The sequence below is a fragment of the Dermacentor andersoni genome, chromosome 9 (genome assembly GCF_023375885.2).
Source record: "Dermacentor andersoni chromosome 9, qqDerAnde1_hic_scaffold, whole genome shotgun sequence".
Lineage (NCBI taxonomy): Eukaryota > Metazoa > Arthropoda > Arachnida > Ixodida > Ixodidae > Dermacentor > Dermacentor andersoni.
The window spans coordinates 66,121,239-66,144,255 of record NC_092822.1 but is presented as its reverse complement, the minus strand read 5'-3'; the positions used below and the strand labels follow the sequence as shown (position 1 = coordinate 66,144,255).

The 23,017-nt window shown below is 44.0% G+C and overlaps 1 protein-coding gene across 1 annotated transcript in view; it reads left to right on the top strand.

Annotated features, from left to right (window-relative positions):
- The first annotated feature begins 5,356 nt into the window (after nucleotides 1-5,356).
- LOC126528188 (probable ATP-dependent RNA helicase DHX34) overlaps nucleotides 5,357-23,017 on the top strand; it is a 37,958-nt gene continuing 20,297 nt past the window's right edge. Inside the window, exons 1-11 of the mRNA XM_050176066.2 lie at nucleotides 5,357-5,815; nucleotides 6,212-6,303; nucleotides 7,929-8,698; nucleotides 9,548-9,829; nucleotides 13,144-13,348; nucleotides 14,122-14,336; nucleotides 16,491-16,685; nucleotides 17,536-17,724; nucleotides 19,322-19,549; nucleotides 20,042-20,188; nucleotides 21,770-21,915. Coding sequence (XP_050032023.1) covers nucleotides 5,433-5,815; nucleotides 6,212-6,303; nucleotides 7,929-8,698; nucleotides 9,548-9,829; nucleotides 13,144-13,348; nucleotides 14,122-14,336; nucleotides 16,491-16,685; nucleotides 17,536-17,724; nucleotides 19,322-19,549; nucleotides 20,042-20,188; nucleotides 21,770-21,915 — 2,852 coding nt within the window. The 5' untranslated portion in view covers nucleotides 5,357-5,432. The remainder of the gene's footprint in view (nucleotides 5,816-6,211; nucleotides 6,304-7,928; nucleotides 8,699-9,547; nucleotides 9,830-13,143; nucleotides 13,349-14,121; nucleotides 14,337-16,490; nucleotides 16,686-17,535; nucleotides 17,725-19,321; nucleotides 19,550-20,041; nucleotides 20,189-21,769; nucleotides 21,916-23,017) is intronic.

The following is a 23,017-nucleotide window of genomic DNA, read 5'->3' as shown; positions in this document are numbered from 1 at the left end:
TTTTACCGTGTACTTTTCCCGTAACCTCCCTCCCCGTAAAACACTGTTCCGTGAAACGTGCCTTATGTGAAAGTTTCTTTCCTATGAAGCTTAACACCGCAAAGCTCTTTTGCGAATGCATTTTCGCGGAGCCCTTTCTGCAACTTAATCTTATAGTTACGACGTTCGTTGGGCCGACTGATCGGTTAGGCTTAACTATAATTAAAAGGTATTTTGCAGGTAGCAAACGCGGTGCTGGTATATAGGGCACCGCTGCGCGGGCGTACAAGCCTCGGAGGCGGTTCTGCGCCTGCGCAGTGGCGACGACCTTCTTATCGGATGCTTTCTAACCGGCGCCCTGTTCCGGGAGCCCGCTAAAAAAATTTCAAAAGTTCTCCCGCTCAGTCGGTTCTCGTCGTGTCGCGTTACGCTCGAACAAGTGCCCACCGTGAGTCATGTAGTCACGTTCTTACGCGTTCTGTGTGAGCATATGAGAGGTCGCTGGCCCGGATTACTTAATTCTTCAGCGACTTGCCTCGTCATCACAAATCATTTCTTTCCAAGTATTGTTTTTAAATTTGATTCATCCATGCCATTTAGTGTACTTAGGTGCGATGTTTTATGCGCACGGGTCGTTGCACAAACGGCGAGGACTTGTAATGCCGCGGCCGCCCTTGACCGTTCTGTCCTAGTCTGTGTGTTTTCCGGGCTCAAGCCGATGTCAGCGCTTGTAGTGGTCATTGTAGTGGTCACTCACCTGTGCTTCACCTTCTAGTGTGTTTGGTTTTGTTTGTGTTATAGCTACGTGAATTCAGATTACTTTTTTAGCTTCTTAGTGATATTTTACCTCATTCATTAGCGAAGTCGCTGTTCGACGAACACGTCATCATTCACGATAACCTATCAGAAGTCGACCCTGCAAAGATATCTACTGCGCTGCTGTTTGTTTGTCCACTCTGTCGTATGTGGATGTTAATGCATGAAAAACCTTGTCGCGCTCAAAACTAAACCATAAGGCTAGTTTAGTTGCATTGGATCAAATCGAAAATCTTTCGAAATAAAACCTGCTGCAGCGTTTGTATCGGCATTCGGTATACCCGTATCGCCATAGTGCGAAAGTGAAATAACCGCAATGCATTTGTTTAGCTTGCAGCAAAAGAAACGCAAATCCGTGAAAACTAACACGACTTCGTCGTTGTGTCGACAGTGCACGGCATTTTGCCAACCCATATACGTTGTTTTTAGATTTAACAATGTCCTTTCGCATGCAGGTCCATGCGATTTAGCAGCTAGGAATCGAGAATATGCTGTGTGTAAATAGGTGTAAGATAAGCGTGTGTATTTACCTATTTATTACTGGTGTTTGATTGCCCTTCTTGAATGAATTTTCGAAGTAAATAAATCTGGAGTGTTTTTAAATAAACTTGTGCGTGTGGTTTTTTTCTTGGGTTGTATCAACGAGGTGTCGAGGTAAAAACAGGACTGACAGGCATCGATATCGAGAAATAAAGAGAACGAATTAAACTTATATCCGCCTTGAATTTTACGGGTCGTTTTAATGTTTCCTGTTATTTATTTATGCAGACAAACGCAGAAGAAACACTACAAGAGAGGATCTTCAGTTACGAGCTAACCTCACAGGAAGAAATAAACACAAACAACAAAGAAGACGGCAAGGCGTGGGACGCAACTTGTGCCTCTCGTCTATCCTGTCTTGTTCGCTTTTTATGCCGACTAGTTTCATTTCTACCATAACATTACACGAATATTTACGTTTGCGAATTTGAACTAAAATTCGACGCTATAGCACAAGTAAAATTGTAGCTCTTAGGTCACATCCTGAATTTTTTTTTTCAGCAAATATACATACTGTAATGCTGCATTTGGTGCCTAGCCTGCCCGCCCAGCTGCAAACTGTGCAAAAGAAAAATTTAAGAATTCGCCGGAAAACATATCTCACGATGACTGCCGACGGTAATGCGTTTAGCATCCAAATGACAAAAATGCAAGGAAGAGATTGATAGAATCGGAGTCGTTGCAAGCCCATGTAACGGAACAATATAGATATAAAGGTTTTGTGACAAAAGTAAAGATGGAGATCAGATTGTCAAAATGTTAGACGATGATAGCTGCAGTAAAACCCGATTAGCGCCAGCAGGCTAGGTGACAAATTGTCAGCTAGGGATGCCAATAAACATCATCATCATCATCTGTAATCGCATATCTTGTCGGGGTTGGAAGTTAACCAAAGGTCGGTGCGCCGGTTGGCTTTGGGGGCCCACGGTAAAACTACAAATCAGGCAGCGCAAGCTGACATGGTTTAGGTTTCTTTTGAAGTCAGCGAAGCACAGGGCAAAATTAGTATCGAATACAGACTCAACAATACAGATGAGTAGAAGTGGGTGGCTAATGTTCACAAATATCTGTACCCCAAAACCGTGGACACGGAATGGAGGAAGGCGTCAAGAAAGTTGGCGACTGAGTACAGGGTTATTGAAAGTGTCAATAGACCAATAATAAAGTGAGAGAAACACAGAATGTAAATTATATACGCACATGATGGAAACAAGAAAAGGTCATGGGGATTTAAAAATACGGCAAGAAAGAAATCGGGAGGGATAATCTGTCCCATAACACAAAGTGCAGTGCTTTGCTATTTGAGGCCCGCCGCATGGTTGCCTGAGAACAAAGACATACCGGAGCAAATGTTCGCAAAGGGATAAGGCTTGTGTCTGCTGCAGCAAAAGTCTGGAAAGGGCTCGGCACATCGTATAATGGAATGTTAAGATATTCACCCAGCGATACGCGTTGGAAATGTTCGCCTTCCAGAAACGCTGAGATTCAAAATGAACGGAAGCATTAACTGGTCGGCAGTCGAGATAAGCAAGAGACGTTTAGAATATCGGCGAAAAAAAAGCAAGGGTGAGATTGATAGAGCATCGGTCGTTGCATAGGTAACAGTACAATAGACAGAGGTTTTAGTAAAAAGAGAAAATATCAAGAAGAGATAAGCAATAATGGATAGAACTGGAGCCGTTACAAGCATAGGTAACTGTACAATATATAGATAAATGTTTTAATAAAGAGATAAAAGATCAAAGAGTGATAAGCAGTATGCTGGACTGCTATCCATATATATAATACCTGATAAATTCAACCAGCCTATAGGTGACTATTTGTCGCCACTCCGTTCCAAAACGTGTGTAAATAGGCATCATCATCATCATGTTTCCCGCCCCCTTTGAGTGCAACGCAGGGGCTTCCGGCGGCCATTGCGTCGCATACGCTGAACGTCGTTCGCGACGGGTGGCAAGGCCAAGGGCGAGCCGAGAAGGCCGGTGGATTCATGCGCGCTCTCTTCCCGCGCCTAATGTTGGAGGTCGCGTAATCATGAGTTTTCGAGACTCGGCGCACTTGAAATGGTGCAGCGAGCGGCAGCGCGAAGCGGTCTCTTTGGGGTACAAGCGCAAGTACGCACTCTCCGCTGCCGGCGCTCTTCATCCCGCCTGTGTCAGCTCGCACTCGCGCTCATCGAGCGACACCTGTTCGTCTTGGTGCGCGTGTGAAACCGTGCAGTATTTACTCAGCAGACGTATGTTTGCTGCAACGTGTGCGGAAACGGACTGCGCATGCGCTGAGTTGCCGGTGGCCACGGCATCCGCAGCCGCGTGGGCGATCTCATTGCGCTTCCGAGGGGGACCCAGGGTGGCGTGAGGTGGAAAAGGGCTACGCTCGTCCGCTGTACCAGCTTTTATTCTATGGTACCAGCGTGTGTGACTCGGATCTCTGCTCCTGCAAGGGGCGTTGGCGAGCGGCTACGATCGATGTGACGCTCCCTTGGGTGTTGTCGCCATTGACACCGGTGGCACGATTTCCCCGCGACGAAGGGCTGCTCTCGTCGTCGGTGGAACAAAAGCGCAAGCAAAGCGTAGGGCCGCGCAAGACGGGCTGTGCGGCGACGATGGCTACGACATGGCGCCAGAGTAGCGCGCGTGGTCTGTATGGAAACCACGGTGTAAGAATAGGTTATGGAAACAAAGCGCGCTACTCACAGCACTCTCTTACTAATATAAACCTGTACCTATATAATCACCTATATAATCCTATATAGTACTTATATAATCATAACACAAAATATTGACACGCGAAGTGAAAACACGTATAGAGCTGCGCTCAAATTTCGCATTAGGGAGTATCGTAATCGTCGGTAAATTTCTTTATCACTAATTTTCATTAACACATATTCAAGTACCATGAACGTCACTGAAGAAATTCAATCATGCATCCGCGACGATGGAGACAATTATTTACGAGGGACCAAGGAAAGATGACCACATGAAAACGCCTTTTCGTGATGTGCTTTTCATTTTGGGGACTGCCCATAGTTCATCTGCTTTCTTTTTTGTTGTTGTTGATGATGTAGATTATTATGGGGTTGTTCATGTTGTAAAAATAGCTGATTACTGAGTAGTACTTATGCATAGCAATTATCTGTATTTATTACCAGTAAGTTTGTACAACATTGGTAATCATTTTTGTATTGGACCGGTCAGGCTATCGGTCCAAATTTCTTTGCATTAACTTTTCCTAATCATATAATATAGCTTACTTTTTGATTGATTGATTGATTGATTCACACAGTCTAGAAGGACACCTTAGGCAACTTGAAGGGAAAATTACGCACTTATCCAGTTCATTCAAAACGTGAATATGTCAATGTCAATGTCGAGGACCTCTTCGAAGCTTTGCACGACTGTATCTCACTGTCTTGCAGTTGTAAAACTGCGTCTGAATTTCTGCTTTTCCTGCTACGCACCACCTAAAGGGTCGGGTGGCATCGCTGCACTTCTATCCACTTGCTCTTCGGCTTTCGTTCTCTTTGGCACCAGTTGACTATCGTTCAACTAGCTTTCGATATCCCGAATTGTTTGTTTAACATTTCACTTTCGGTAAACAAAACTTTCATCGGTCCAGCAAAAATTACGTGTCGGCTTTTGTGCCTCACGGTCAAGTTATGGAGAACTGCAAACGCTGCGTTTATGTGTATTTTGTGAATAAAAATCTCCGCTATGAGTGGTTGACGAATAGGCAGAGAATGGGCATGACTTACAGGAGGCATTGGGCTTTAGATGAAAACATATTCGCAACACAGCACCGCACGCCATTTAAACGTGGCGCCAAAGGCCCCACTCGTCTTCGTAAAGCTATGAAAGTCAAACAAAACCCCTTACTTCAGGTGCACGCTTAATTGATTGCATCTACGGAGCCATTATTGTGATAAATCATAATGATAAAACAACTTGCTTCAAGCTCAAAGTTTCTGTGAGCTCCATCGAAGAGAAGCCGCGCCAACATCGACACGCAAGAACAACGTAAACATGCCCACATGGCTGCACATCGCATCGGTTTCGTTCTCCGCGCTCTCACTGTAAAGAACGAAAAGAACAGTCGAAATGGGTAGAGAACGCGACAGGAGTGACCGTCGCGAATCAAGTCACAAACGCAAGCTCAGTGACGACCGCGGTGACCGCGACAGCGATCGCAGCAAGCACGGGCGACGGCACAGCTCATCGAGGTGTGACAGTGAAGATCACGGTGATCGCGACAGTAGCCACAGAAAACATAGGCGACGATACAGCTCACCAAGGCGTGATAGTGACTACCAAAATGATCGCGACAGCGCGCCGAGGAAGCACGGACAACGGGACAGTGGGCCAAGAGATAGCGACCGGGTCCCACCGAAACCAAACAGTCGAACTTCAGAATGCAAGGACCTGTCGCAATTTCGCCATGACCTCACGCGAATATTTTTTGGTGACAACAGCCCTATCAAAAGGTAAGTCGGCGCACTTAAAAAGTTAGTTTATTTTCAGCGCGCTCTCATCCTGTCAAACTTCTACACTAATATACACTAGTAAACGTGTCTAAAACTGACTGTGGGGGCAGGGTTTATGTCTACTCCTTGATTTATGTGGAATTGCAAGGAGTGTAGTGAAGGTGGGCGCCTTTGTCGCGAGCAAATTTTGAAGCTAACCATTTTTCCCAGGAAGAGTAACTTTTGCTGCAATTTGCTCAGGGAAGTACCGGTCTATTATTTCAAGCTCTCTAGCGTGATATTAAACCAAGATCAAATTCTATAGCCTTTGGTGTGATTTCTGTCGCAGCGTCTCTGCAACAGAGAGATTATGCATTCAGTTGGCATGAGTGAAAGTTGACTTTTCATTTTGCACAGGCATTCTAAGCAGTATGACAACTTTTGGACATTCCTCAAGAAGTATGAAGAGCGAAAGCAGAAAACCGCAACTGAGGCTGGGACTTCGAAACGTATGTGTCTGTGTTTTCATGGGAGAAAGGGCCTAGTCAGGCATTGTGGTCTGTTTCCCTCCTCCTAAGTGTGTAATCTGTCACGCTTGAATTAAATTCAGTTTCAATTATAAATTACAATGTGCAGGGAAATTGCATTGGTGACTTTTCTTACTCTTCTCCTACATTTGGTTGTGGTAGCAGTATGGTTGCATATTTGGGTCTGAATGCATTGCTGAAACCCTAGGCTGGAAGGGAAACGAGAACACTTTTTATGTGTTGATATTGCTGTTAATTTATTGTTGTTTTACTGCAATTGTCAACACTATGCACTTCATAGCAACAATGATGGTCATATCAATCATGTGATAGTTCTTAGAAGGTCATGTTGTTGATTTAGAACACTGATTATCTAGCTTTCAGCTGTGACAAACCTCTTGACGCTATCAAAGGTTAATCAATAACCTCGTCGAGCGTGTTAAACTTACGAAATATAAAACACAGTAAGCTAGACGTCAAGCTGGAGACATCATATTTCAAAGCATGTTATGTTTGGGCTTGATACGGTTGCGTACCAGAGTGGGAAAACAAGTGAATCCTAAACCTGGAGTGGAGCCAATGCTTCATCAAGGGGACTTATCCTTGTCTGAGCCTTGAAGAAGACAAGTACCCTTTTTCAATAATAGGGAGCTTTAGGTTTAGTGCACCCAAAGCAAGGGGATGCAGACTGTTGTGCATACAAGTGAGAGTAAAACAGTATACAATTTTTATTATTATTATTTAAAAAGATGCTAGCAGGTTGTGTGGCTTTGGGTATGCTAAGATGCTTGAGTACGCTATTTTTAAAACTTTCTGTTGGCTCCAGGCTGAGGGTTCCCTTGTAATCTTTTTGCCTTTAATTACTTTCCAGATGATTTATGCACTCTCTCTTGCTGTTTGTAATCATAAGAAAAGTTACATTTTAGGTAAGAAAACAGAGTGCTCATGGTGGGTTTTGTTAAGGGCAGGTTGCATTTCAGCATAGGTTGAACATGCTTTATGTTTGAACTGAGTCAAAGAGCATAAAAAATGCCACTTCACGCAGCTTGTCGCTTATGCATCACCAGGCATTTCGTTAATTATTTTGACAGACATTGTTTACCAAAGATGCATCTTTGTAGTGGTCTACATGGACCCTTTTGCAGCTTGACATGTCTTATTGCCCCTAGGCATGGACTAGGGTTCCACAGACATTTCAAGGGACATTGATCTCTTAGTCTTTTGGGTTTTTTTAATGTGAAGCCTTGACGACTCTATATAAGGGTAATTTAGTTTTGTGCCATTGTCACTATGAGTTACATCAGTTTTTGGCCATTAGCTCTTATCATTTGTAATCATTATGTGGGGTCACAGCTTTTGTGTTGTACATCCTTTATTGAAAGAAACAAAGCCAAGGCAAATGTGACCACAGCTGGCTCCAGAACATTTAGTGAGCCCTTGAAAGAGCAGCAAACTCTCATTTTTCCCCTCCAGAGTTCTTTAGCACCAGAAGTTGCTCAGGTATCATGCAGCCATGACCTCACAGTGATCATATTCCATGTGTTGTCATTTCTTTTGACAAAGTTTGTTTGCATTGCTTGTAAGTGACTTGTGATCCTTCCCTACAGCTGACCCATTGGAGTGTGCTGACCCATCACTGGGCCTACCTGCAATTTACGATCCTCTCCACAAAGTGAACTTTTCCATGTTCCCTGAGGAGCCCAGAGTCCTCATGCTCGATGCCGGTGTTCACATTGACAGCAGTGACACGTCACAGTCGCTTACCGAAGAGGAAGTGGCCGAAGTGCGAAATGTTTTCCACCTCTATCTTGACTTCCTCCAAAGACAAAAGTTTCTGAAGCTCAAGAAACTGCGTGAATTCCAAAAGAACCTCCCCATCGCTCAGTACAAGGACACCATCCTGAAAGTGGTGTCGGAGAACAGTGTCGTGCTGATCGCTGGCGACACCGGTTGTGGGAAATCTACACAGATACCACAGTACCTACTCAGCGGTGGACTAGAAGGCATCGTATGCACACAGCCACGAAGGATTGCTGCAATCTCCCTGTGCAAACGTGTTGCCTATGAGACATTGAACGAGTACGGAACCCACATTGGGTACCAGATTCGGTTCGAGAAGCGCCGCAGCAAGCACACGAAGATGCTGTTCCTGACAGAGGGACTGCTGCTACGACAGATTGCCAGTGACCCCATGCTGAAGGAATACAATGTCATCATCCTTGATGAAATTCACGAGCGACATCTCACGTGTGACTTTCTCTTGGGCGTTGTGAAGTGCCTTATGCAGCACAGGAAAGACTTGAAGATCATCCTGATGTCTGCAACCATTAACATCCAGCTTTTCTCCCAGTATTTCTACAACTGTCCTGTTGTACAGGTTAGTAAGGATCTTTTGCTGATTCTGTTGAAACCGCAGTGTTTTAATATTGTCTAGTTGGTTGTGACAATTTCAAAGCATACCAATTCTAAGCCCACAAATGGCTGTGGCGAGGGAAGGCTGAAAACATATATTGTGTGTAATACTATGGCAAAAAACATGTCAACGTGCCATGAAATATCTTCAGAAAATGAGCCTTTATGCTCATTTCTATGCTTTCTACCCTCTATTTCTACCCTCTATGCTCCATGAATGAGCCTAGCTTATTAAGAAGAGACGTACAAATAAAGCCGACACTGTGCTTGAGTTTTCTTAAAACGGATCTAAAAGAAAGCAGTCACTAATGTAGGCTCATCGTTCCAGTTTCAGTTAACATTGCAACATGGTTTCATGTTTTGCATGTCATGAGATCTTGTGTGTTGGCTTTCCTTTGTCTTCTTGCTCTTGAGTTGCAAGGAATGTGCTAGGCAGCACCAAAAAACATTTAAGAGACTGCAACTTGCAGTGTTACTGTGTTGAAATTCAAGGATTTACGCTTTACTGTAGCCCGCAACAAAATATAAGCACACAAAAGCAATAAAATGTACAGATTTGAGCATGCGCTCTGTACAAAGAATTCAAATGCTGAAAATATCTGCTTCTATCTGTGGTTATGATGAGAACCTTGTATTCAGCCCTGTTCCTGCGAATGTTGCCCTTCTGAACATTTATGATCTTTCGGCTTACTACGACTGCTAATTGCTATCTTTATTATTTCACCCAGTACTTTAGCCTAAAGTGTTCTTCTACATGAGTGACACTAATTTTGTGCTTCACTGGAGTGGTGAACATGTCAATATTTAAATCCAGGTGCCTGGACGGCTGTTCCCGATTCAAATACAGTACCACCCGGTCACTGTGGAGGAAAAACGTTCTCGTACGGGCCGTCTCAATCCCGCTCCCTATGTCAAGTTGCTGAGCCTCATCGACAACAAGTACCCCAGCAACGAGCGTGGTGACCTGCTGATATTCTTGAGTGGCATGAGCGAGATCTCGGCCGTGCAAGAGGCAGCAGAAGAGTATGCCAACCAAAATGGCCACTGGGTCATCCTCCCCTTGCACAGTACACTTTCGCTGGCTGAACAGGACAAGGTTTGCTTCTTTCTTTATCCCTGTCTTTTGTTGTTGTTATTGTTTATCTGTATTTTTTTTTGTTTCACAACAATGAGAGAGCAACTTTTGTCTTTTTCACCGTGGGCAACGTTTACACGTAAAAGCGGGATGCAGCCTTAAGTTCTATGGTCTGTTTCATACCAAGAAACCAAGAAAGCAATGCTTTCAAACCTACGCAGGTAGTACAGTCATATAAAACCAGCACTCCACATGTTTCGTGGTCAACTTGCTTTTGATTATTTAAGTCTTCTGTGGCATAATTGATTCAAATAAAAGTATAGCATATCCACATTGATAGTTTAATCATATTGTTGGCAACAATATTCGAAAGTATAGCCACCTCATGTGAGATTGCTGTGTCTTCACTGATGACCAAGGTACCAGTGAAGTTGACTCTGCACCAATTTAAAGAAAATGCATTATCTATTTTCAAACAGTGATTCTTCTAAATGTGTCAAGCAGAATCTCGCTCACGGCTATATAAAGGCCAACTGCTACAAAATTTTGGACCATGTAATAAGCCTAGTTTAAGATATCATAGTTATAAAGGGGCCTCCATGCTCAGAGAGGTGTCAGCCTGCTGCCAGTGGGCGGCCCATGTTGTCTGTTAGCTTGTGCTGCTAGCTATGGGCTGGCTGCAACGTTGCTGAGCTGGCAACGTTGTCCACTGGGTATGCGTCCGCACACACAAATTTGACACCATCCATCCGTGCAAAATTTGACGTTTGAAATACAAGCGGAAGCATCATAATAAACTATCAAAAATAGCTGTTTTTGATGCCAAAACTGGCAAAAATGCTGCCATTATCTTTCGCCGGCAGGGATGCATGACCTAGAGTGCGTGGCTCCTTGGCATAACCTTCGAGAAAACGCACTGAAAAATCTTGGAGGTGGCATGCTGGCACTTGCGTTATAGCGGTAACCACCAGATGCACATGTTTTCCGTCTAGGTGCTGTTTAACCCTTTCATTGTCACTGATGTACCGGTACATTTTCGTGTTTCTGTCCCACCATGTCACTGAGGTCAGAAAAGAATGTGGGGACCATACTAAGAAAGCATTTGCCAATATTTGTGTCATTTTTACCCTTCTGCGTAACCGAAGAAAAGAACCGTTGTGTTCGTTTTCTAATATCCAAGGAAAAACTCAAAGCTGGGGGTGTGTCACCTCTGAAAGAAAACGACACTGAAAGGGTTAAAGGTTGCTAACAAGAAAACTATCCTAGTCCCAGCCCTGTGGCTTTGCTAAGATTGCTTTATAGTGGTACATAATATTAATTTATGACACATATAACCAAAGTGAAATGTCGCTGCAGTTGGCATTTAATAGGCAGCATTGGTATTGAAGAATCTTGATCATAGAACTTCCTTTGCTTCAGTTCAAGAACAATAAAAATTGGCACCTTCAAATGTGTGTCTAGTTTTTCCTCATGTATTGGCACAGTATGTGGCAAACTCCAAAAGCTTGTGAACTGTGAAATCTGAGGAAAAGCTGAATATTTCTGCAGTCTCACTACGCAGCCTCGAATTCAAACTTCCAGACTGTGCTATCGGAAGTGAACAACACAGCGTTGTATGGTTTTACTGGCTACAGTATCGCTTTTTTTGTTAATCTCACAATCTGTAAACTTTTGAGGTTGACTTTACATTTCAAATGCCTTGGTACAGTACTGGTACTGCAATCCAGGATGAAAAATCAACATAATAAACTGCAATGCAGTATTATATCTTTATCTTTGTGTTCTTTTCACAAACAAAGTTGTTTATCAAGTCGATAACGTCTTCAAACAAAAAATGGGATTTATCTAAACTTGAGAAGTTTTGGGGCCAGCTCGGCTCCTTCATCAGTTAACCGCAGTTAACCGATGGATGGCCACAAGATGTTGCAACGCCTGTTTCTTCAGCCTCGACCGGCGTTACCATTGAGTAGCGTGGCGTTGTTGGCGGGCTGCAGGCATCCGGAAGACCATAGTGACCAGTCAGGGACGAGACGATTTCTGGTGAAAAACTTGCACTGTTTATTCAATGGTTGGTGAAGGATAAGAAGTAGAGGATGAAGTTACAGGCGTCGCAACAACTGGACGGCAGCGGTAGGGTGCGCTACCCTGGAGAACGCAACAAATGGCAAGATCACACTAGCATTCGCTGTCTGAACCTTTGCTTTGCTGCCTGCATCACTGAGTAGGTGGTGTTCAATTCACACTCCCGCCTTACTGTGCTGTTGACAAAAGTGCAGCGCTAGCCAAAGCAAGAACGAGACCGAACAGTCGGAAAGTAAGATGTTTGCGCAATCTCGCCCCAAAGTGCAGCTTTATAGAAGATCCTGAGAAGAGAAGTTGGGGGTTTCATTTGGGCTGGTAAGCTTGTTTTCCTTGTATGGTTGATGGACAGGGATGATAAAGGGGGTGAAAGGTTTGTGGACAAGAGTTGGGCAACGTTGATGCTGTCGTGTATCACCTCTCTTTTTCCTATGTGCTGTGGTACGCAGGCTGCGGACATATACAGTGGGGAGAATTCTCTTCAAACAATTCATATTGTTTCGAGGTGTATGTGCCAGGGAATCCGCTGCAACCTTTTTCATGCATTGCTCTCTGTAGGATGTCGGTTCCGTGGAAAACTATTTTCTGGTCACTTTGGCCACGTACATGGAGATGTTGCTGTATGCATGTACCTGTCCCATTTGATGAAAGATAGGTTTTTGAGGCCATTATGAGATCGGTTGGCAATACCTGCCACCTAGGTTTATGTCTGAACTGGTTGTGAGTGCTTTACCCTGGGTACTTTTGCAACAGATAACACTTTTCAATGCAAGTACAGCCCTCTGTTCACGGTAACAGTGATTGATGGAATTTTAACAGGAATTTTCTTTGTTAGGTCGCCTTGTCCACTCTTCATTTTTTATATTAGAAGCTGTATCCATACAATAGCAAAATGTAGGACTTGTTATGGGCAATTAATGAACAAGTTAAATTATAGTGGCTTCTACTTTCATAGTCTTGTAGAGCTGTGTGTTTATTCATTGCCGCTCTTGTATTTTTGCCTCAGTTTGAGAATTCGGTCAAGAATGAACCGCTTGAGCTGGTTTTTTATTAATGAGCTCTTTACATCCGATGTTTCTGTAAGCTACTGTGCATGCTAGGGCTAATATTTTACCTGCTGTTACACTTCTCGTTATGCCATTTGTGAACATAGGTTGCAAAAACATGGTGGCACATTTCTACATGTGGGACTCTTTGAATATATAAACCCTGTAGTTCATTGCAAAAATAAGTAACATTCTTTCGCTGTTTGACAGGTTTTCGACTATGCACCAGAGAAGGTACGAAAGTGCATTCTGTCAACCAACATTGCCGAGACGTCCGTGACCATTGATGGTGTTCGGTTTGTCGTGGACTCTGGGAAAGTGAAGGAGATGAGTTACGACTCAGCCAGCCACATGCAAAAGCTCAAGGAGTTCTGGATCAGCCGTGCCAGCGCTGAACAACGCAAAGGTCGTGCAGGTGAGGCAGGTTCCCCTTGGTATTGTGTGGCTGTGGACTACTTTGTGCAAGAATCATTCGAGTGGAAACGCCGAAGGTGCTCTAATAATTATAATCTATGTGCACCTTATCTGAAAGCTGCCATTTACGGCATTTGAGAGATGCGAGCTTCATTGTTGTGTCGCTTGCACACTCAGCATATAAACCACAGAGCAAGATGACTTCTTCAGGAGAGGAACCTCTCTGCCAGCATGACCAAAACAATGTAAAGTCGCACATGATGGGGAGCTGCCGTTTCTCGCAGCGTGCATCAGGTGATACTGAGGAGACGTAGGTCAGGGCATGTGGTGTAGTGCAACTGACATTTTGTGGGCAGTAATCTTGTGGACGGAGAATGCCAGTGAATGCCATCTGCATGATGTAGATCGCACCAGCCTGCATTGGTGCTATCTCAGAGGCCACATTGGAAACATAAAGATTACTAACTGCTTGTGACAGTTTGTGCATTAATTAATTGGCCCGCGGAGCTTGAGACGTGTCTTATTCGTGACGTGGCTGTGGGAGAGAAGGTTTAAAAAAATCTAACCCGTGGTATATTAATGTCGTCGTTAGTCAAGTGCTGTGACATTCTCTCCTTCTGCTTTTATGCTGTGGTTAATCTCCTGGTTCCAGCATTTCAACATGTGCCAGCTTGACCACTCTTTGACACTTCTACACTGTATGCTTACTGTTAGCATCATTGCCCCACGATTTTTGCTTACTAGTATCATGTTCTCGTTGTCTTGTCACCGTAGGCAGAACAGGGCCTGGTGTGTGTTTTCGGCTCTACTCTGAGGCCGAGTACGAGGCGCTGGCCGCATACTCGACACCAGAGATCCAGCGCGTGCCCCTCAATTCGCTGCTGCTCCAGCTTGTGGCGCTCGGACTGCCAGATGTACGGAAGTTTCCCTTCCTGGAGCCGCCGCCCTCAGAGAGCATAGAGGAGGCAGTCCAGACACTCAAGGAACAGGCAAGTAGAAATGCACATAACCTCAATGGAAAAGACACTAATGAGACAAGGACAAAAGGAAATGATTAGAGAGTTTTAGCTTGTTTGTTAATGTATTGAGCTTCACAGAACACCGGGACATCACAGGTGTGAACAGAAGCAACAGTGTTTGTAGCGACATCTTGTGATACTTTGTCAAACCACAATGCGTTAGATACATTTTCACGTTACATTGGTATTCTTGCCGAAGAAGAATAATAGAGAGGCTGCATTTTGATGACTATGTCTGGCCTTAAACAACTTTGTGACTGCAGAATGTCATTTTCAACAAAATATTATATTACAGCTCCACCAATTTGCAATGATTATGCATGTGCACAGAGGCTTATTACCTTCATGCTTTAAGAAAAATATGATTTCTTGGAAATTTAGAAAGATAAAGCGTAATAAATCATTCCATGAGAATGTCTGAAGCCACAAGTGTGAAGATTAGATTAATCTTAGCACTTACCAGAATTACCATGGTGGCAGAACAATTGCAGCACCCTGTGTAGTGATCTTTATAGGAAACTCAGTGATGTAACCCTGTCATGACTGTCTTGGCATTTGTAGAACTTGGAAGAAGACATTCCTCTGCTGCTGTTGCAGGAATATTGAAATGTAAGAGGATGAACCGTTTTGCTGCTGCTAGCTCAGAGATGGGAGCTCCTGCCTGGCTAGAACTGTGTAGTGCTTTCCAATAGCAGCTGTCCTCAATGCCAATAAGCCTTTCTTACAGATGTCTAAAAAATGCTGCATTTTATGGATTTTGTGCCCCCCAAAAAGCTCTTGTGCGTGATTTCTATGGCCCTCCATTTTGTGCCTACTATGGACCTCTGCTAGGTTGTCCTTTGCAGCCCAGGCATAGGGATCAACATAAATTCATTCATTTGTCCTTTTACTTTTGATGCTGTGCATAAATGGAACATATTTATATTGAGGCAGTTCTGGCTTCCTTTGTGCTTAACTGCATCGAATTAACCCTGTAATAACAAAAATGCAATCAGAGTAAGATTGTTCTTTTTTTTTATAATTAGCTTTGGTATAGGGTTATACATGGTTTAAATAAATGCCTCGCTCCTATTCAAGAACTCGTAGCAGGTTAAACTGGGAATAAAGGCTCGTGGATTAAGCTTTCATTGTTATGGAGACCAACAGAGTGTTTTAGCACAGCGTTGCCATGTTGCCATTACCGCTTCTGATTGCCACAACTGGGCATGCCCGGTGTTTTCTGGGATTCCAGTATTTGCCACCCCCATTGCGATGGCGCAGCTCTATGACATTCTGCAGTGAGAACCAGGTCATGGGTTCAATACCTGGCTACGGTGGCCGCATTTTTATGGTGGTGAATATTGCAAAAGACACTTGTTTTAGTAGACTAAGGTGCACCTTAAGGAACCCCAGGTGGTCAAAATTAATTCGGAGCAGTCCACTGCGGGGTCCATCGTAACCAACCGTGCAATTTTTGGACGTTAAGCCCCACAGTTCAATTTTTTAATAAAATGTTTCAGCGAGGGGATTCTTTCTCACAAGTGCCCTTTCTAAATCGTATTGTCCAAGCTCAGGCTCTCCTTGTTCGACCACCGTCGATCATTTCAAGTCCTCATCCGTGAATGCCTTGTTTTGTCAAGACACGGTGCTGTGTTTCCTAATTCTGTGCGGTTTTTCTGTCTGTGGAATGGAGAATGTCATGTAGTGGCAACACACTAGACCAAAGGAGAAGTTGTTAGTACTGTGACTGTACATTTTGAATAAGTTCGCAACGAAGTCAGTAAAGGGGGCAGGCAGAGTGAAAGAGCACTGACTTCCATCTAGCTTTAATTTCATGAAAACTGAATATACACATTAGCATAAAAGAAGTAAGCAAAGCAAGGGACTGTTATATATCAACTGTCATGATTGAAGCACGTGCCCACAGTTGCCTTAAATATCGGACCTTTGCTTTGTTTTCTTCTTTTTTTCCAGTGTATATATTCAGTTTTTCATGAAAATAAGACTAGTTGCAAGTAAGTGCTTTTTCACTCTGCCTGTGCCCTTTCCCGAGTGTGTGCACGCTGTGAACATATTCAAGGTGCAATGTTACCAACTTGCCCATTCTTCAACCCTTGCTGCTAACTGTGGCTGGCCGTTTTAAAGGGCGCCCTCACCGCGGACGAAGACCTGACGCCAACAGGCCGGATTCTGGCACAGCTTCCAGTGGACGTCACCATTGGGAAAGTCCTCATTCTTGGCTGCGTCTTTCGGCTGGTCGACCCCATACTGTCACTCGCCGCTGCCCTTAGCATCCAGTCCCCATTTACGCAGAGGTCGTTTCGAGACCTTGACGCTTCGGTGAGTGTCATTACTGCCTTGTACACTTATCAGCAATCTGGATGTTTTAAACAGTAGTTTTATTCAAAGTGAACTGCATCTGTGCATCACATTAATGTAGGTAATTAGGTTTGTAATTAGGTAATGTAATCAATGTAGGTTTGTCTAGTGGAAGCATAAGTGTAAAAATGGCAGTCTCATATTTCTGCCAAATCTGGAACTCAGAGAAATGTCCCCAATAGTCCTCAGCCATTCTGTTCTTAATAAGCTGTATGAATGCTGGCAAGAGAATTGTTAGTCCTCAGTCATCATGTCCTTGATGTGCTTGATAAGTGCTGGCAAGATAATTGTAGTTACTGGATGTTGTAGAGGTGACTTCATCTGCCGAAGACTCTAGGCTAACGAGAAGTGGTGGTATTTTTAACACCTATGGTTTTGTGCAGCAGTCTGAATATATTCACACACGGAGCTGTGACTCTAATGCAGAAGTGCTCCTTGGAGCATGGGTGTTTTGTTCCTTCAAGGGAAGGTTCCTTGCAAAAGCACAGCTTGAGATGAGTGCACCTTACAGTACCGCTCGCTCCTGTGACTATCTGCATAATGTTATGCGGCTATGTGCATAAAATTATATGTGTTTCTAAAGATGCTACACTGTGCTGTCCAAATGGAAATTGTGAGACCTGGGCGGTCACACCCTCTTGTAAGGTTCCTAGCTTAAAAGACTTACTGCTACTCTTACAAAATTTGTTGTTTCATTTTAAGGGGAATGGAGTAATTTTAACTTTAAATAATTTCAACACTAACCTGTCGTCTGCTCAGTATTGGACACCACCTGTTCACCTAAGCTGACTGTGATTCTCTTGCAACGCAGGCAGCACGCAAGAGCGTGGACTCTGACCACGGTGACCCATTTACGTTGCTGAACGCGTACCACGAATGGCTTTCAGCCAAGTCGAGCTATGGCGAAGACACAAGAAAATGGTGTCGCCGTCTGGGGCTGGAAGAGCAGCGTTTTTACGAGATGACCAAGCTGCGAAGCCAGTTCAAGCAGCTGCTTCAGGTAAGGCCGGATGGTTTATATACAGCAGCTCCATTGAATTACCACTGACTGAATGCACATCGCTGTGGTCATTCATAAGAATGAACATTTTAAAATAACATACTGACTCCGGCACTGAGGGAAACATAACTGTAATCATTTATTCACAACAACCTTAATGCAGAGAGCAGTCAAGTCCATGCTGTTTGAATGTTGTCTCAGGAAATGGATTCATTTGATAAAGCTTTAGGTGGTGTGTGCTCGTGGATGTCTCGTGGTGAATGCCTCTTCAGGCTGGCCTTTTGCTTATTAAGACTGCGGTGATGCAGCAGGACATGCAGTAAATGCTTATTGTACCACGTATGCACCAAGTTGTAGCCTTATCATCATGTGCCAAATTTGCCAAGAAACTTTCTTTTATCAGTTTGCGAAAGACTGTTTCTCTTTTAGTAAGGATCACTTTTCAGTCGAGTTTATCAGTTTCAGTTCAGAAATCAGTTTGAAAAGTTATCTTTATTGTGATGATCACCAAAAAATATTCTTGGCAGGTGGGCTTTTTCTTTATAACCCATTCCTCTGATGTTGCTGCTGACAGCCTAAAGCTTCAGAATACTCACTGCCACCTTCTCAGGTGATAAAGAAGCCAGGAACTTCTGTTCTTGTATACGCTCGTTCCACTGCAGTGAGCCACCATGTCAGGAAGCTTCTATAAGTCGTGCTTCAACACTACAATAAACAGAGCTTTCTCTTGGCCATGTTGCAGTGGCTAGGAGAGAGTACTAGCATAAGCTGCCAATTACTGGAGCAGCAATGTTGCATCATGCGGCACTGTGGGCATTTATATTCAACAGCATTCATATTAATAAATGCATTGATGGTGACATTTCTGGGTATTTCCCACTCTTCTCTTGTAAAGTGGTTCAGAAGAGTTGTCACCTCGCCTGTCACCATCCAAAGCAGGTCAGTCGTTCGATGTTGAGGTAAACTTTGACGGCCACTTGCTGGGTGGTGGTGCTGGCTTGTACTCATCTCTCAAGAACTTGGCAATCCCGAACAGATGGTTCCTGAACAGTTCACTAGACCATTCTGGCTTGCAACTTTCTTGCAACTTTTCTTGTGAATTACCTTCGTGATTGAAAATGAGGGAGAGGCCAGAACTGTCATTGTCTGTATGTATCTTCACTTGCAGCGCCGAGCGTTCCACTGTCACCGCTGTTTGTGATAGCCCTTTCTTTCTGTATGACTGTGCACTTCTCCATAAGGACTATGCCTCGCCAGCAATGCGTCAGTAGTTTCAATCTTGTTTGCACTAGCATACTAATCAACTCATCACTGTTCTTGTCTGCCATTGTTGTTCAGTGACTGTGGCGTTCAGCTGCTGAACACCAAGTTGTGGGTTTGACTCCCACTCGCAGTGGTCACATTCCAGTGGGTGCAGAATGCAAAAGCACCAATGTATCTAACAGATTCAGTTGCACATTAGAAAACCCATATTATAAAATTTAATTGAGAGTCCCTTGCTGTGCTGTCTTTCAAGGTGCGTGTGCCGCTTTGAAATGTTAAGCCCCATGATTTGATTTTCATTGTGGTTCCTAACTCTTGATGATGTGACTCCCAGGAGGTGGGCCTGATGGAGAGTGAAGTTGAGGTCGTGGACAGTGTTGCCCGAATCCAGCGCCATGGCGAGATGAAGCAGCTGAGAGATCTGCGGCGGCAGCTGCAGAAGGCGCCGCGAAAGAAGCGCGTGCTCCGTGTCGGCCACTGGGGCGACGAGGACGAGGAAGATGAGCAAGTCGACATCAAGGATGTTGAGTTCAGGCTGCAGCAGGACCCTACCTTAGTTCAGGTATGGGCAACAATGCTCTGATCACGAATTATGCTTTGTTCACATGATGTATTGTTCCTGTCCTTTTTAATTGTAGTTGATTTTACCACATGACTGCGCCTCTTTTTATGTTTTCATCATGCATTTCCTGCTTATTTTTTTCTGCTTTCTAATGGCCCCATTTTGATGGGACGAAATGCAAAAACTCTCATGTACTTAGATTTAGGTGCACATTAGAGAACCTGAGGGGGTCAACACTAATCCGGAGTCCCCCACTACGGTGTGCCTCATAATTAGCTTGTGGTTTTGACATGCGAAACACCAGAATTGATTATGTTTTTTACGTTCGCTAAGTAATGTCAGATGACCAGTAAATTTTCCTTGTACTATAATACGATATTCTTGCAATTACCATTCCGGTATACCTACATATCCTCATCATTGTGCTGGACACAATTTCTTGCAAATTTTATCGCACACAATTTGTCAACATATTCTTCTCTACTCTCACAGGAGTTCCTTCGTCGCAGCCGCAGTTTCGGCTTCCACGACCTCAGCCTGATGAAGCTGATCTTGTGCTCTGGTGTGTACCCTCAGATTGCCATCTCGGATGACCACAATTCGTACAAACGAGACTCGGACCAACTTTTCCACACCAAAGTGAGTTGAAGCCCTTTTCTTTTAACTTATACAGCTTCTCCTGCAGCACATGTGGGTATACATTTGATAAAGCTGGACATTGATTAAGAAAGTTAACCCCATTAATTGTAACCTTTCAGTCGATTAATTAATCAGTTATTTGTATTTGTGTATTTATGCATTTAGCAAACTAAAAAATTGACACTGTTGGCAAGGTACATAAACGCTGAAAAAAGAAAAGAAAGTGTGCTGCAAATAAACAGCAGTGGGTTTTTAATATCACTTCAGCAGCACTCGCATTTAATTGGCACATCAGGCATGTCAAACGCACTCAGATGCAATCGCATAGCCCAGCTGCGGAAGCAAAGAAACTCGTTTACGTTTTGTGGCCAGCCTATCAGAAAATGCGCTAGCCCTCCTGCCATGTTGCTCGCCATTTGTTTAAAGTCCACATACTAGTATACGCTGGATTTTGCCTCTGTCTACTCGAAGTGCAGCGCGCAGCGGTGATCTTTTACCTGGGGTAACCACAGGAAGACGTCTTTGTAGGAACACATTACAGTAAACCTTTGCCATAACGAAATCACTTCATCAGAAATGTCACTTTACTCGAAGTTTTCCGGGGTCCCAGTCACAGTGAATATGCTATAGATGGAAATATTCTGAGTGCAGTGGTGCTGGAATATGATTAGTATGAAGAGCGAAGCCAGAAATCCGCACACTGGGTCATGCATGGTCACTCTTTGCGTTCCTCTGTATCCTCCTGGAGAGGGAAAGAGTGCTGCAGTGGTCGCGCCGACACGTGGCTGCAGCTCCTTGTGTCTAACTATACGACACAGTGATCACCGACAGACTAGCCAGCTGCTCAGGGACATCAGCTGTTTTATTTATTATTTTTTTTTTTTCATGTCCTTACCATCGAGAGTGGATGTGCTTTGGGGTATGTTTACGAGCTCCTGGGCTGCTGGAGTATGTACCTTGTTCTTCTATGAATCTATAGTGCCCCTCAGGTTTTAAGGAAATACTGCTGATAACGAAGTGTTGTTCTTGTACCAGTGACTTCGCTTTAACGAGTGCTTACTGCAGTTCATTCTGTTGTTCTCTTCCTAGCTGTTGAGCAAATGAAGGAGGGTTGTGATCTGGGCAGCAGGCAACCAGTCAACAAACGTTTGCGTGCTATCCTCAAGGCGTCAAGGTTACCAAAGTAAATACCTGCACAATGCAATGAGAAAGAATAATCAAGGGAAACAAGGCTAAATTTTTTTTAGCAACAACTTGCAGTTTCATTTCCTGCTTTGTCACTGCATTCTTGAAATTTTCTACCTGCCAAAGTGGCTATGACGTTCTGAGTACAAGGCTTTGGGTTCGATTCTTTCCTGCCACAGCTGCATTTCAATGGGGCCTGAATGCAGAAACCCTTATGTCCGACGGTTTGGGCGTACATTAAAGAACCTCAAGTAGTCAACATTAATCCGAAGTCCTCCACTACGCTGTTTCTCATAATCTCAGTGTTGCTTTGGCACATTAAAACTCTGAATCATCATCATCATCTTCTTCTACTTCATCAAGTTTGCTGAAGCAAGGCCACTGTGATGCATGCAGGGCAAAGGGTTTGTGGTCCTCCATCCCAACAGCGTCCTCGCACTGCATGCGGAGGTGCTGCGTCTGGACGATATGGATGTCTTGATGGTCCCCAACTTCAGGAGTAACCTGCCCGTCAGCGCGAAGCACCAAGTTGTAGCGTTCATGTAAGTCGACGAGTGCCCCAAGCTTTGCCATTGTTCAAGGAGCCTGAAGCGTTCTTCGCCGTCCTCTCCTACACTTCAGTCTCGCTCAGCCTTTCACTGTATTCTTTCTTTCTCTGTTTTGTTTTGTGCACTTTTTGTGTATGTGTGCTGGTTTTTGGGATGTTAGATTCTAAGAGGTGCAGTGAGGCTATGGTATGATTGGCATAAAATTGTGGGCTTTGTAAATACAGTAGCACCTCGTACATTTTTCATGAGGCCAAGAAAATAGAATATAGTAGGCAAGAAATGTATTACGCAGATGCAGTTAAACCTCAACACATATAATGAAGTCAGTAAGTCGGGAATATTTTCAGAAGTGCTATCATGCAGGTGTTTCGCCTGCTTATCTTTCCTTCCGTTGTTGCAGAAAGTTGTGCGTGAGCATAGCGTGACTTTGGTGTGTTTAACTCGTAATGAGACTTCTCACCTCTCACAGCTCTCACCCGGAATGAGAAAAAAAGACAGTTCCCACCGGGATTGAACACAGGCCCCCTGCGTGGGAGTCACCTACTCTACCACTGAGCCACTCCAGCACTCGCTAGCATGCAGTAGAAAAATGCTCTATAAACATGTCCTAGCACGCGAGGAGACATGCAATATGACGTGCACGCCATGTAGCATCGATACATGCACATTTTGCATTGCAGTTGCATATTATTGCACCAGGTAGAACCCCATGTAACAGATGCACAGGTAGCAGTATAAGGCTGGTAAAGAAGGTTTGAGGAAGAAAATGAAGTTTACGGAGATGTGCACAGGAATTCTAGAAAAAATATATTGTGTACCTGATTAAATCAAGCTGGCTAGGTGACTATGTCACCGCCACATTTCAAAGGGGATGCCTATAAGTCATCATCATTATTATCATTGTATCGTACTACTTGCCTTGCGATGTGACATGCATGCCGCGTAGTGTCTGTATGTGTGCCCTTTGCATTGCAGTTGCATGTTATTACACCAGCTGGCACGCAATGTAGCAGTTGCATAGGTACAAGGTAGATAGAGAAGTCTTGAAAAAGAAAAAGATTATGGAGATGTATAATTATTGATGTAATAATAAACA